The 16,484-nt window shown below is 35.0% G+C and overlaps 1 protein-coding gene across 3 annotated transcripts in view; it reads left to right on the top strand.

Moving 5' to 3' along the window:
- The window catches only part of LOC124170588 (long-chain-fatty-acid--CoA ligase 5), a 193,865-nt gene that overhangs the window by 163,075 nt on the left and 14,306 nt on the right, over positions 1 to 16,484 (top strand). For all 3 annotated transcript variants that reach the window (XM_046549388.1, XM_046549389.1, XM_046549390.1), the window contains one exon: positions 2,681 to 2,880. In XM_046549388.1, the coding sequence (XP_046405344.1) occupies positions 2,681 to 2,880 (200 nt within the window). The remainder of the gene's footprint in view (positions 1 to 2,680; positions 2,881 to 16,484) is intronic.

Here is a 16,484-nt window from a genome sequence, read left to right as displayed (position 1 = left end):
CCAAGTACTCTATCCACAACACTACCCTCCCCTCATGCCCCTGATTTGAAAAATGGACATCAAGTGGTTAATTAACAGTGGGCATTTCTGAAATTTCTAAGTAGGTGATTTTTTTGCCCCTTGTGTAATTACTCGTACTATTCATTACTCGTTTCTCATTGTACTGTGGGAGACATTACATGTAGTTTAAGATGGCTTCCACGAAACTGAAGTGTCAAGTTGCCTTTATCCTCTCCATTAGTGAAGACTTTGCCACAAGCGTTTAGCTCCAGAGAAGAGTGAAAGAATATTATGTCACTTTCACATTGATCCAGAGTTTAGTGGTAGATCTACATCCATATGCTACCCCTTATGTCTCGTCAATGGGCCTGTGGTAGGGGCTCTAGGGACATCAGATACTTATAAATAAAATGAAATAGAATCAAATTATATTTTAAAAATGTCCACATTGGAGATATTTTTACTCCTTAGTCCCACCTAGTATTTATCAAAGTTATTTTTTGATCCAGGGAAAAACCAATTCATATTCCTATCTAGTCAGCAAAACATCTCTCTTATTTTATTGTTTCTGATATGGAAACGTAATGGGATTCCAAAATGATGATAAAATGTTGCTTTGAAAGATATTTGTTCTTAATAGCTTGAGCCATCTGAGCCTCGCTCATAGCTAAAAAGTCTCTTGGGTATCCCAGCTTAGTTCGTCTTTAGCTATTGTGGTTATCCTCTTCAACGCTCTGGAGTGGTGTGATTAAGAAGGATGATGGAGATAAAGATATGCTCATCTCCAGTTCTATTGTATAATTTTTGGAGACCTAGATCTTGGGAAAGAAGTGATTCATAGACCCCAGCTTGTTTTAAACTGAGGAAAATTCGATACTTTGTCGGTGCATATAATACTAAAGATGACTTGGTAATACTTTTTGGGTTATCTGTATTTTGTTGGTAAAATAGCCTACGTTTTTTTCTCCTGTACCAGAAATATCTTCAGACCTGATAGATTCAGTTCCTTCCCTTAAAATTTGTGTTTTCCTGGGCATAAAGGAGATGCCTATAAAATGCCTAGTTTTCAAGGAATATGCAAAAATATAAAAAATAAAAGTGTGAGAGTTATGCAGTTCTTGTGTTTCCAAATGGTGACTCAGGTTGTTTGGTGTGGAACTCTGGACTTTTACCCCTATTACCCCTTACGTATCTGAATGATATGCCAAGAATTCATAACAACATTGCTTTATAGATTGTTTATACCCTTTTAAAATAAGTTTTATGCAGTGGCGCCGACTCCATGGGGCCTGAGGGGGCCCGAGCCCCCTCAAAAAATTCGTTATGGGTGTGAGGAAAAATGTGTCTGGCTTGTCGATTTTCCCCAAAGTGTCCAGATATCGAGATTCGAATTATCAGGGTTCTAATGTTGATCATATGCCTCTTCTAAAATGCTTAAAAAACTGAAAACTTACCACTTATAAAATTTCCCGGGCAAATTCCCGGTTTGGGCAATATTTGGGCCCCCCCAATATTTTTTGTAAGTCGGCATCCCTGGTTTATGGACCTTGTATTTCAACTACATACATTTGTTTATTGATAGATTAACGACATATTGAATTTTTTATACAGTATTGTGAATATTTTACACTGTATAGTGTTTATAACTACAACTTACTTATGAAAAATTATTTCTATGCATGTGTGAATTCCTAATCATATGAAGTATTTATAAATTTTCTGGAAAGTTTTTATTTGTGCTGAAAAGCATTGGGTACACACAACCAATTTTAGCCAGCATTTTTGTTATTTTGTTCTTTTAAAGCTCTTTCTTTAAGTGCAACTGATTGTGTTTGTGCGTATGATTCAGATTTTGAGTGAAGAAGTGGGATTGAAGAAAACAATATGTTCTGAGTCATTTATGAGTGTTCATTTATTAATTCTGATCTTGATTTCACAATACAAGAATAATGAAAACTTACAATAAAAAAATTTGGGAGTTTTGTATATTGGGTTAAAGGGATATCTTTTTTGGAATTTCCATGTATTGCAAGCCCATCAAACTGCAGGGTTTAAGCTCTGTACTCAATTCAATTGAATGATGCCTTAAAACACCTATGGAATCTGCTGATGCCAGATTAGTCATTAGGGAGGGACCCTGAGCCTTAATATTTTTGGTTGTAACAAAATATTTAAACTTTGAATGAGAGTTTGGCACTTTTTGAAGTACTTAAACTTTTGTAAAGGGTCTATGCCTGGCCTTCAAAATCGCAAATCAGTACAAATTATGAATATGGTGTAGAAAAGATATATATGCTCAAAGTTGCATTATTTTCCCATTTATTGAAATGGAACACACTTCTTGGAGGTCTTTTCCAAGACAGTGGTGGACAGTTTCCCACTTTCCTAGCTTCATTGGGGGCTGCGTTATCCTCATGTCATGTTATTGAGTTTATTAGCTTGAATTTCCTCCATTGTAATTATTTGAGCACTAGTGCTATTCCATGTATTCATTATGTGATGTGGCTGTGGATTTTTTTGGCTTCTATTAGAAACAGCTTATTGATTACTCTGCAGTCACTAATTTAACTTCATCAATGCGTAGTGGACTTCAATTAGAGTTAAATATCATGATTAATGAAAATTGACTACGATATAATGCCTGATAATATTTTTTTTATTTTATGATGTGCTGTGACAGCTGAAATAGGGGTTGTGGTCTGTGAAGATGACTCAAAGTGCAACCTACTTCTAGACAAGGCCCCAAAATGCCTCAAGAAACTTATAACAATGAAAGAAATTCGTCCGGCCACAAACCAGCGTGCCAAAAATAGAGGCATAGAAGTGCTGAGGTTTGAGGAAGTTGAGCGTCTTGGAGCTGCCAAAAATAATAAAGAAGTGGTATGATATATTTATTTTACATTAAATATATTTTAAATTTGCAAATTTTAATCAAGTAGAGGCTTTATCAATTTAGTGCATGTGTCATGATTATGCTGAAAAATTTGTAAAATACATAAATATCTTGAGGCAAAACAATCCACATTTATTGTGAATCAAGTAATTTATTTTAGTAAAAACATGATGCAATGAATGGTGGAGGAGCTACTTAATATTTTATTGGTCTATAGCATGTTTTTGGTTTAATCATTTATTATGTATGTCCCATATGATTTAGAGCACTAATGAAAATTCGGTTATAAAATGTTTTGGACTTGAAGATTCTCATGCAGTTGGGTGTGGGGGAATCCGTTATATGAGTGTATTTTAGTCAAGTTCAGTGAATGTGTAGGTATGACAGATGTCTGAATTGATGATTCAGCTACATATTTGTTTCAGAGCAAGGCCCTTCAAAGGGTAATATCGTGCTGACAATTTTCGTTTGTGTTTGTCTTCACTGGTGAATTTCTGATGAATTTGAATTTTTGTATTACTGTATGGTATTGCCCAGTATATACTTTATGCTTTTCAAGTCTCTATGACCTCATAAAATTATGGTTACATACATATCAGTGCACAGTTTTACTTTATTATGGAGAATAATATTTTAGCTTAAATGTTTAATCTGTAAAACTCATACATATAAGGCCATAAGCTCATAAATTTATTCCCTTCTATGTAGTGGTGTTAAGTATTATTGAGTATTATACTTTTGGTAATATGTATATAAGTAGTTTAATGTGAAAAAAATGTAAAGAATTATGTGATTGATTGAGTTATCTTGTTGTGATTTAACGGAAATCGTTTAAATTAATCAATCTATGTATTTATTTGTAATGAATTCATTTTGTCTAATTGTCAGCAGAGATTAATTTGGCCTTTCGTTGTCAGGATTTCCATTAATAAAATTCATTCTTTTGGATATTTTCCCTCTTGTCCGTAGTTTTGCTGTCTCTGATGGACTTGGCAGCTCCACTTTATTGTGCTCAATCCAGCTTAAAATTTTGTGTGTATCAGAAAGGCTGGGTGGTACATAATGTGTCGATGGTAGCCTAATTGGTACCCATTGCAGGTGTATTTTTTCTGTGAGATTATTAATATGTATTCTTATGCTGAATATGTATGTTATGCTTTGTATAATCATTGACAGCTGGTTATCTCCATCTAGATCAATCACCAAAAGCGATATTGTTACTTAGTTTCATTAAATATATGTAGACATTAATGGCTTAGAATGATTGTGTTGTTGAAGATAATAATTTAAAATACATGTCTGAGGAAATGATTGATTTTCCATGTTTTGAATACATATCTAGTCTCCATCTTAACATCATTTGCAGTACTTGAGTTTTTCAGGACATTAAAATTAATTTAAAATGGTATCCTACAGCTTCATATGTAATCTCTAATATTGAATGCAGTACTGCAGATGATTGGGTGATTTTTAAAATTAAAATTGAAATGTTTTTTCTTTGTTTTTTACACCATTAATCAGCAAAAAGTTATTTTATTTGCCATCAAAAATTTTCTATGAATACAGCAGTTAGGAAAAAATAGGATCTTAGGATTGGTTGAAGTGTATTCTTGGGAGGCTGAGAAAACTAGCCATACCCCAGAGAGATGACAATGTTTGCATGTAACTTACTGTTATAATGCACTGAAAACTCATTTTAAATGAGATTCAGTGTCATCATTTTTATTTCTGGTATCCCAGGTCTATTGTCTGGGTTATCTTGATCAAATTGATTGCTTAAAAATTCAGCTAATTTGTGATTGACAGCTCTGAATGAATGCTCTTGCTACAAATAAGGTTTTTAGGTACTTCTGGCTGATACTACTATCTGTTTTTGCTATGTACTTATAATTTTTAAATGGCATGTTTATATGGAATGGGAAACAATTATCCTGTAATTTTTAGTGAAACTGACTGAAGAAAGTTTTGGCTGCTTACCAATGCAGAAATGGGTCTGGGAAGTGGAGAGGGGCGAAGATTATTATTGCTAAGGTATTATCTGGGAACGGGTTCACTTCCTTACTTGATGAAAATCTAGAGCAATGGTTGACAGATTCCTCCCTGATTTGAGCTGTATATGCCAGATTTTGATGGTTAAGAGGAAATGAACAATTTAGGAAAAGCCTTTCCAGGGCGGAAGGAAAGATTAATTCAGTATTTTAGTATGGTGTAAACAATTTCTGTGGTGAGAATGTTATCCATCCTGATACTATGAAATCTCTGTATACACTTATGTGAGGATGCCTAAAAAATACTTTGAATTCCTGAATATTCAAAATTATGTGAAATTAGCATCATGCATTCTCATAAAATATAGGTGAAGTGGCACTTCACTCTCTCCATCTGTCAAGCTGCCACTGATTAGTAACTCTTATCTGATCAGTAATTGATTCATGAATCATTCTTTGTTGCTAGATATTTTTATTTTAATCACTTATGACTGACAGACTACATACTTATTTGGGTACTCTTTTATCCACAAATACTAGTTAGTTTCTTTGAGTCTAGTCTTAATAGGTACAAATAAGCTTGCTGTAAGTCTTTTTGTTGATATTTGATGCATGATGCTGTCAAATGATATGCACTCTAATACTAACAGCACCCAGTGTTTTTATAGTGCATTTGATTAATTATAATCTCTCATTAGGAATAAGAAAAGATTGGTTCTCATAAACCAGAATGTTGGCAAAGAAGTAGAGTGTCATTTACCACCTTAGTACCTCATATTTGATCACTATTTCTATCATTTTCTTTGCCCTGATATTTCTCTTCAACCCACTTTCTAAGCTAGAAATGTATTTCATCTCCCTACTTTAAGAATAATCACTTCTCAGTTAGTGGTTATGAGGATGTATGGTTGATTTTTTAATCCAGTTGACTTGAGTGGAAGAAATTGGAAGTACTGAGTTAGATTGTGGCTCTACCCAGGGGTAACATCTGATTGCATTCTTGCTCAAGGATACAAGTATATATTATACAGTTGTTAGAGCACACCACTCAAAGTTAGTTACACACTATGTGGGGAAGGATCCCTCCATTTATGAATGATCCCAGCCAGCACAAAAAAGATGGGATTTTGGGTATGATGGGGATCTGCCAGGGATAGCAAAGGATACTGGTGATATCTATGTTGTACTCAAAATTTCAAATTATTGCCGAAGTAATTTTCAATCTTCCTATCATAGTGTGGTTAGTTAGCATCTTTAATACTTTGCTTGGTACAGAAAATATGTGATTAATAATCTGGGATTACTTTCCACATGAGACGAAACTTTCAAATTTTGCTTGCATTTTCCTTCATTCTTTGTTTACCTTTCCATGGATTGAGCTGACACTTTTAAAACAAAATATTCAGTTACAGAGACTTGAAATTGGTTGTATTGTATGCTATTTATGATATAAATGTCTGAGTAAAAACTTAGGGTATAAAAGTGTATCAGTTGGGAAAGCAATTAATTTATGGTATATAATGTCGATCTAAGGTCCATTATAGAAGCCATCATATGAATCGGCGTTTCTTAGTTTATGGTAAGTCTGCTTTTATGGTCCATTGCTTAATTTAGGTGCTGGAACCTGGCTGTATTCGTTACTCCAAAATCTTTCCTGATCATTGCTGAATTAGGTAATCATCTTCCCGCTATCCCTGATGTACTCAAGTTAGATCCCCATAGGAACCCTTTCTTGTGGGATAGTTACACCATAGAATGGCTGCATGTCCTAGCATATCACTGGATACTATCCTGGAATTTTTAGATGGCTGGCAAACTGTGCTTGCTGGGATGTGACTACTTACTGGTTGCAGTTAATAGTAATGGAATAATGGAAATATTGTTATTGCCAAAGCTTTTCATAATTTTTAAGCCTCTATGAACCTCTTGTTAGTGGGGACAGAGTGGCACCAAATGTGAAAAGTTGTACTTACCAGTGATTCATTTTTTCTATCTATTTTGGCCTACATTTCTCACACACCCTTATCCCTACAATGTACGGATTTCTGTTCTCTCCGACAGTAGACTGAGCAAAAGCCAATAAATTTGTGCTACTTTTGTGATGGAAATCACTTCTTACATTACTGTTTGATGTAATTTTATATGAATATCTCTGCTTCAATCAAATTAATCAATGGCTATTAAAAAAGTTAGTTTTTGTATCGCTGGTATTGTAAATTAACACTGGCTGACCCTGCTCACAGACTGCAGAAGTCGTGGTGACATATGGGAGCTTTGTTAGCTCTATTTCAAAATTTTGTAATGTTGAGATTCATTTTTGCATAGATTATAAATAATTTGGTCACAGTATATTCTCAAACATTGGCTCAAGTCAAGTTTTGGCTCCAAACGTGTGCTCTATGTCTCTTCCCAGAGGTGGATAGTATAGTGGTCCAGATAAAACATCAAGATTATTGTTGCTTTTAGAATATCCACCCTACTATTGTGTTTTCTTGCTGCAATGTCATATGGAGAAGCATATGAGAAACCATCATCACTCCTTGTTTTTGATCTCTCAGCAATTCTCCGTTGAATTGTGCAGAGAAAAACTTTCCTTTTTAGCCAGGGGCTTTGACATTATGTTCATAACTTACCTGTGTTATATTATTGTAAGTTATGAAGAGTCAAGCTATCTTTGGTGAACAAAAATGTGGACTAGTTAAAGACATATGTGGAATTCAGACTCTGCTATGTGCTATGTATTGTGGGTTACGGGTTCCGTACAAATAGCTATTTGAACTTATGCTCATTAGGATCCTTTCATGTTGTCAATTGCTTTCATTGAAGAAAATAAATTCCTCAAAAATTGATACTGCTTCTTCTGCATGAGTTGCCTCTGGGGGATGAGAGGGAGAGGAATTCAGCTATGTGATTGGAATTTATTGTGCTTGAAAATTTTCACTCAGAAAACTCATAATGAGGACTCATATCATCTTTTGAATAAAAATTTCAAACACAACAAATTCCAATTGCTTTGCTAACCAATCAGAATCAACCGGTCAGAATGGAAACTAATTTGAATAATTCCAAACAGTGTGAATCAATTTCTCCCCTAGGAGATACTTCTCTGAGAAATCCTTACTTGGGAAAGATAGGAAGCCAGGGAGAAATTGCCAATCAACTTATTGCATGTTCTAGTATCCCTCCTACCTTTGTTGGAGACCTCCAAGTTTGTATTACCTCTCCCTTGTTACTCTCCTTCATTAGGCTGCCACTTCTACTCTTCACCATTTTGCTTCTAGTATTCCTGGTGATTATAAATGAACACGTCCTCATTACCTTTATTAAATAGTAAATTTAATCCCATTTTAATGTTCTCCTCAGATGTAAGTTTTGGTTTTTTCCCAGTGAATGATTGAAGTTTTCTCGGGTTTTTCACTGGATCAGGTCCTCCATGTCTTCTTTCAACATTTTGATGAGCAATCAGCCCATCGTCATCAGGGATTCAGGATCGAATCCAATTCAATTTCATTCTCCTCAGCCTAGCTTACCAAGCAATTCAATGGATTCCCTTCTCGAAACAAAATGAAATGAACTTTGAAATTCATATTGCGGGGAACATGGAAATTTAGCCATTAATTAAAGTTGAAATGTTGTCTTTGAATCACAAAAGGCCATTACCTGCTCTAAATTTGTATTATTTGTTACATTATCCCATGTTTAATGCCCGATTACTTGTTAAGTGTTGGCCAATCCCAGCTGTGTCACATATTTGGCTGGCAGTATCCATTTTAAGCCCTGTTTTAAGGTGCACATTCTTTTCCGCCAGTTAATGCTAGCTGCATCAGGTGTTGGAATGCTTGTACTTTAATAATCAGTGAGGACAGAGTAGACATCACATTTGGTTAGATATAGCCCAAGTCTAGGTGATTAGATTTGGGACTTCCACAAATGCAGTGAAATATTTCTTAGTTTACTTTGGTGCTAACTTTTTTGACTATGCATTGAGTAAATCCAATTGGAAAGTGAAATACATTTGCCACGAATTGAGAAACAGCTTTATTTGATGTTGATCAAATTGTTCTTACGAGTTCTCCACTATATGCGGCTACAGAAGGACTGTATTATCTATTTTTTTCGAGGTAAAAATCGTGATTATATAAAAGGAAAAAACAACTTTTACCACCATAATTTTACTATGATTATTATATTGAATGGAAATAGATGTAAAAATACATGCACAATACATCCACGGAAATACATTAACTTTAATTGTGAAATTGTATTGCATTGTCAGTTTTTTTAATACATTTTTAATTGTCAGATTTTGTTTAAATGGAACACAGTACTTGAGGTAACGGAAGAAACCTTTGTTACATTTCTTATGCTAAATAGGCCATAACTAGCTGCATCACAAGAATGGTTGAGCGCTCCTTTCTATAACTTGACAAGAACAGTAGTTAAGTGCATAAAATAGCAGCATGAGACATAGGGCCTTGATTAAATAAGTGTTTTGGGATAGTTTTCATAAATGTAAAAATATTTATTCTTTCCTGAATCCTCTCCTGAAAATGCTTGGAAATTTTTTCTCATGAAAGTGCTGTCATGAAATTGTGATTCCCACAAATCTCTTATTTTAAGTGGTATATCATGTCTTCTATGAGCTAGAGAATAGTCATCAGATGTACACATAATTTTGATGATATTTTCCTATCATTTACATTGCAGATACTTAAGTATGACCATTAAAATTGGAAGGCAAACTTATCAAACATTTATTTACCCTCATCGTTACATTTCTTCCAAGAATTGATTGATATCCATTCATTCGCATTTCATTTATGCACAATGGTTGATATTTTATACCACTCATATATTAGAATAATATCTTTCATCAATAAAAACAGAATTATTCAAATTTAGCTAGTCATTTTAAAGTGGCTTGTCTCCTTGTTTTTCCTTTGGAGGTTCATGCTTCATCTGTGAAAATATAGAGACTTAGAGAAGTACAGTGCTTTACTTGCATCAGATAGTTAGCATTTTCCTTAAATTAATGATATATCTTTATAAAACATTGTTCATTCATATTTTTTAAATTGTTTAAGCTCTCAATATTCAAAGGTGGCGTGATCCATAACCCTAAATGGCAGTTCGTTTCTAAACCATCCTAGGCTCTTTGCTATGGCGATGAAGGCAATTTCATGTCATATATCATTCTCAAATCGAGTCTACTGCTTGCAGATTAATAATTCATCATGAAGTGTTGACATCATGGAGTTGTTGGGAATAATGCTGATGAGCTTAACCAATAGCAACTACCAGAACCAGCTGAGGGGACTCCTGTTGGTGTCTAAGGCGATTGCTCCAACAAGAGCCAAAGAAATAGCAGAGATTCCTCCTCCTGGATCTGGTACTAATTCCTTCATTGTGGTGCTCTATAGGGGTGTGACCCATTCGTCCTTGGGTGAGTTCACCAAACTTGCTTGAGAATGACAGATATGGGTATCCTCTTGTCCTTGCCAAGAGCTTAAATTTACATACCTAGACTGTATCAAGATAAAATATATTTGTGTTATGCATGATGATATGTTGGAACTGTTCCCTGATATTAAATCCTTTTTGATAATTTAAAGACTTATATCAAAATTTAGCGGGGAAATAACGTAACATAATTCAGCATATTTTATGACGAAAGCAGCTGATCTGGAATCTGTGTACCTTAGATTTTATAAAGCTGAGTGACTTCATTTGGTAATGTTTTGCTTTATGTGCCCTCTATTTGCTGTGAAAAATGAAAAATTGTAGTTACCAAGGAATTGAAATGAGAATAACGTTCATGTGTTTCTAATGTGACCATAAAAGAGCCAAAATGAGTGAATCATGTGTGAGGATGCTTAGGGAATTTACCAGATGAGTGAAAATGGAGTAGGGATTGGAAAATTTTCCGTCAGGAAGATTTGCGATATAGGTCAGTAAAATTCTACAGAGATTTTGTGTTTTCTGTTGGTGTTATTTACCATGATCATATGGAATTTACTAATTGGAAACACTTGCATATAAAGAACAGTGCATCAAAACTTATGTGCGGTGAAGGAAAGGTAAATAAATATTCAAGTTGTCAAGGAAACATTACTTGTTCTTCAAAAAAGGCTATTCGGGCTTCCAGCCGGGTGGTCTCCCTCCATTCTGCCGACGTTTCGGAACACGAGTCGGGTTCCATCCTCAGGGCTAATGGTGAGTGGATGAAGTTTGAAGAAAGACCAAAGCCCATCGCTATTGCCAAAATTCCCTATGTGTCTACGGTGTCCGGGAAAATTTCAAGGATCCTCAAAAAACAAAGTATTGACACCGTTTTCCAACCATGCTCCAAGCTAAGAGATCTACTTCTTAAAGCGAAGGATCCTTGTGGTTTTGAAACTCCAGGGGTCTACCAAATTCCTTGTGAGTGTGGGCAGGTTTACGTGGGGGAAACGGGGAGAACTATCAATACAAGGATAAAAGAACATAAGAGACACCTTAGGCTCTGCCAACCGGAAAAATCCGCGGTTGTAGAACACGCCATTGAATCCGATCATAGGGTAAAGTGGGATGACGTGAAAATTCTATGCCGTGAGACTGATTTCTGGAAAAGACTGGTTAAGGAATCCATCGAGATCCGGCTGGCAACTAACACCCTCAATCGTGACACAGGGTATTCACTGAGTAATGCATGGAAACCGGCACTTAAGAAAATAAGATTGGCTGCCTCCGAGCCAATCACGTTAGACCTCACAACCAACTGAAAAGTAAACAAGCTGGCAAACTTCATCCACTCACCATTAGCCCTGAGGATGGAACCCGACTCGTGTTCCGAAACGTCGGCAGAATGGAGGGAGACCACCCGGCTGGAAGCCCGAATAGCCTTTTTTGAACATATTCGCCGGGAAAGCATCAGATATTACTTGTTCTTAATTAGAAATATGTTATTACTTCTGCATCAAGGAAAGTGCCTGAATCTGTATGTTGACCCAACTTGTGAGTGGATAATGGTGTTTTCTCCTACAGTGTCTAGCCTCATGCTCTTCTAAGAACAATTTGGTTTAAAGATATCATGGAATTTCACCTGTTACCAATTAATTATCTAGTAAATCAAGCGCTAGTGTCTCCTAAGCCCAAGGCTTTCCATTTACAATTCTGTGAAATTCAATAAGTAAGGCCTAAATTATTTAAGCAAATCCGCTAAAATTCCATAAAAAGTATGCTATAGCTTAGAGAACTAAATTTCAATGAAGGCAGCACAATGGTTTGCTGGCTTCATTTTTTTTTTTTTAAATCCAGCGACAATGTTTTACAAGTATTAATTCTTAATTGATTTAATTTGTGATCAATTGTAATGAGATATATTTAATGCTTACACAAAAAGTAATTCTCTCAATATTTTTAGACTTAATGATTTACAGATCTATTGCTCTTTTCACTTATCCTTCTTCAAGTTCTCCTATTTTGATATTTTTTTAAACCTGGAAGGAATACAAAAATATTTAAATTACTTTTGTACCCATTCTAGCGCATAATTGCCTGCATATTAATGTGTACATGTACTGGTTAACCTAATGTGTAGTTGTCAGATGATTAATCATTTTAATTGTGTCTCGCATGCAAATGAAGCCATGATTTAAATGGAGCATGTGTGTAATTTACAGCATCCATTGTACATGTGGCATGTGTCACTTCCTCAGTAAATACCAAATTCTTCTGTATTTTTTTCGCTCATATCATCTTTTTCTTTTCAATTGTTTCTGATTTTCAGTGAAATTCAAAAAAGCACACATTGTAACCAGTGAATCGTTTCAAAGTGCCGATTAATCCTTGTGTAACTGATTTATTATTTTCTGTGGAATCTTTTTATTCACCTTGTTTACAAGCTTATGTTGCATCACTTGCCTATCTAGGAAATGAAAAATTGATTGTCATGAAAATTTTCAAAGGAATTTGGACTTTGAGAGGGGCTAGAAAGCTGATTTTTATGGAATGGAGTAGAATAAAGAGCCGCTATGATTTTTCATGGCATCTATTTTGCTGTCAATCTGTATGAAATTAGAGTACTTCCTCGCAAGAATCCACTTCACTCAACATGTTAAGCGGATGGTTCATCTATTGCTAATGTGTATTACTACCCATTTTATTGCTGTATGCATGATTTAGGGTGTCCTCCAATATTTGTTTTCGAGGCATTTCCATCTGTTGTTAGAAAACCACTCTGTTGGCTTGTCTTTTATATATTGTATATATCTCTGTTACACTGCGAAATTTAATCAAAAGTTGTATATCATTTACCAAAATATATAGTATGCTCATTAGAAAGTGCTACATTTAATGATGAACTTGCAAGGAAATAGAGTGCTTTCTCTTCATACATTGGGTATTTAGTTGAGGAAGAAAATAGTTTAGTTTAGAAAATCCATTGTTCCATGAAAATTGGAGTAAAATGATATGAATTGTAGCTTGAGATAAAGTAACATAGAAAAACTATTCATAGTAAAGGGTCTAGCTTGGTCTGTCAAAGTGGTCTGAGACAAGTTTTTTATGATTGAACTGATTTCTGTTGGTTCCATGGCTTGGCTCCATAATATTTACTGCCAGTTTATTGGTAATTATATAAAGGAAAGGCATATGAAAATACTGCTTGAATTTGACTGATGGGGTTTTTTAAGTTAGGTTGACATGACTAAAGAAACTAGGAATGATAGTGAATATGGGATCAAATTCTGCTGTGGTGCAATTGATAGTCATGTGATAAGGTTCTCTGAATGTAATAAATACAGTGAGTCCTTGTTTAACGTCACTTACCGTTCCTGAAAAATGTGACGATAAACGAAATGATGTTAATGGAAACATAATATCCCATAAGAAACAATGTAAAAAGTGAATATTGGCTCCTAGGCCTCACAATTCCTACGCGAAAAATTTTAGCGTATCATATCTGGGGCATTTTTTACTACGGGAATGCCAAACTATGGCATAAATACGAGTTCCTGTCTTCATCAACGACAACAGCAGCAGTGACGTAAATCCTTCTCCATTTTTGTATCTTCCCGCATTTGCTTTCCGGCTTCACTATGGTGGTCGCCCGGGCGAGGGTCGCCTGAGCATCATCGTCGCAGTTACAGGAACCAAAATTATTGTGAATACGGCGAAAAAAGTGACGACAAAAACCCTGAGTTCTACACAGAAAAATTCCTTGAAATCACTTTTTAGGTTCCTGAAAACCATTATTTCAAGTAAAGCCTTGCGCTTCTACCTAAGAATTCATTTTGCAGAAAATTTGCTAAAATCGTAATCGCAATTATCATTAAACACACCATTTTACACTTCGTTTAGACTGACTGTATTAACGCCCACGGAACGAAGAAGCCACAACGCCCGCCTCTTCGCGTTTTTTCTCGCACGCAATTTAAAAGACTTGACGTTATCGCGAAGATAAGGAGCGATAAACGAATGACGATCTCAAAATTTTCGTGACGTTATCGCGAAATGACGTTAAACGGGGTGACGTAGAACGAGGACTCACTGTTCAAAGTTTTGAACCCTGTCATCAAAAAGTGTGAACAGAAGTTAGTCCTTCCACATCTTTGATGTGCCATTTGTTGTTGCTCCCAAGAATTAAGTCAACAACAGCGGTCACTTCTTGACCATGAGCATAAAAGTGCTCTTGTTAATTTCAAAAGTATCTGCTTTAATTATTGCATTTCATTTCGGGTTACAATTTAATTCAAAAACTTAGTTTTTTTGTGGAATTTTATGTTCAAACTTTTTCTCACTTGAAACCTACCTGGCCTCTGTTGTACTTAATTTCATTTTTTTCAAAAACTTATTGTGAGTATCAAAGAATTGCCTTCCATCTTACTTGTGCCAGTTACTATTAATGGCTGCATAGAATTGTTATTAGAGTGGATTATTAGTTCAATTATTTTTATTTTCCTTGCAGTCAGAATAATATGCCAAAGGAAACATTTGAGCCCTCTACCTGCATAATTAGTGGCACATACTAATAATAGTTCGGAAACTTTTTACTGACTTTTACTAACCAGCATGTGATTGGGGTAGATATGATTGTTTATAAATATTTTATTTTCCTACATGGTTATTGTATAGTTACTTATGTAATTTGATGACAATCATATGTAATTATTCTGCTTTGTGGTATTTTTATCATCAAAAGTGTAAGATTATGTATAATATAGCTTTGTAAATGACTTGTTTTCATTATCCATTAGTGGTTGTGTATGCATATTGGTTGACTGAGTTTTGACACAATATAAGGATTTTCTTACAAAGCAATAGATAATTTTTCTCTTGCTTTAGTGACTTTCTAGCCATAGGCATGCTTGTATTATGTGTTTGTATATAATGTGGTGATGTATCTGTTATTTAAATTTTAACTTGAAATTCATTATCTTAGTCTAGTTTTATGGCAAACTTACTGGAAGTATACGACTGGCTACTACTTGAAGCTTTGTTTAACTACCGGGGAGGCTGGAAAGTTTCAGAGCAAATTCTGAGGCTAGTGCTTGATCTTTTCACTTATTTTTTCTCGATGATTTACAGTTGAAGGACTTTCAACTGTCAAAATTAATAGTGTGGAGGCAGGCCCTCCAAAATGATGGCATGAAATTTCCGCAGGGCTGGATAGTGATATTAAAATGTTGCAGTGAGAGTACAGCTTGACAAGCATGAAAAAACTTCCTAAGGAACGTGGGTTTTCAAATTTCGTTAAAAGTGTTACAGATTATGTAACTGCTGATGCTTGTGGAATATTTTAATGGGCTGAAAAATGGCATCATCCATTAATATGATAATTTGTCTTAATTTTAACCTTTCCAAGACCTACACTGGTTTTGGATGTCCTTACATTACATAAACCATTTAAAAGAATGCAACCATCGATTTTTTCAGATTGGGTATTTATTAAAGGTTTTTCAAGACATGCCTGAATAAAATCAAAAATCTGCGTGTGATGCTGAAAGTAAAGCTGATTTTTTGAAAGTGAGGTGAGCTGAGCAGCACGCTCGGGTAGTAGGGGACCCAGGACTCACCTATTCTGAATGAGGACTATTTTTCTCAAATTGTCCATATTTTGAACTGCTCGTGCAGGCACCAATGTTCATAGATCCAACGCCGATATTGTATGCAGAATATTGTGCTGAATGAACTGAAATTTATTCTGTGAGAATTGAGATTTGTTTGCCGCGTGGGTTGCGTGTGTTGTCATTGCCACAGCAACCTACATGTTAGTAACTGGAAGTGAAGGAGTTCAGAAACTTATTCTCTATATGATATTTCTTTGCAAATTTTCCAGACATAGTTGACACGATCAAACTCTTTAACTAAAATTTTACTGTGTTGTTCACTCATTATTCAATTATTAATTATGAAATTATTCAAAGTATAAAATAAAACCTATAAACAATTATTTTACATTTCATGTACTTAATAGCGTGTTTATCAAGGACTAGTTCATGAAAGAAGGTCGAGCTTAAATGGACATTTTTGGTATCATGTGTCCTTATTTAGTTATTGACTAATTAATTATTATCATTGAAGGAGTATTGAAGTGCAGTTTTCATTCTAACCATTATTCCTTT

This window comes from Ischnura elegans, chromosome X (genome assembly GCF_921293095.1).
Source record: "Ischnura elegans chromosome X, ioIscEleg1.1, whole genome shotgun sequence".
In the NCBI taxonomy this organism is placed as follows: Eukaryota; Metazoa; Arthropoda; class Insecta; order Odonata; family Coenagrionidae; genus Ischnura; species Ischnura elegans.
Note: the sequence above shows the minus strand (reverse complement) of the source record. Positions and strands in the feature narration are given on the sequence as shown.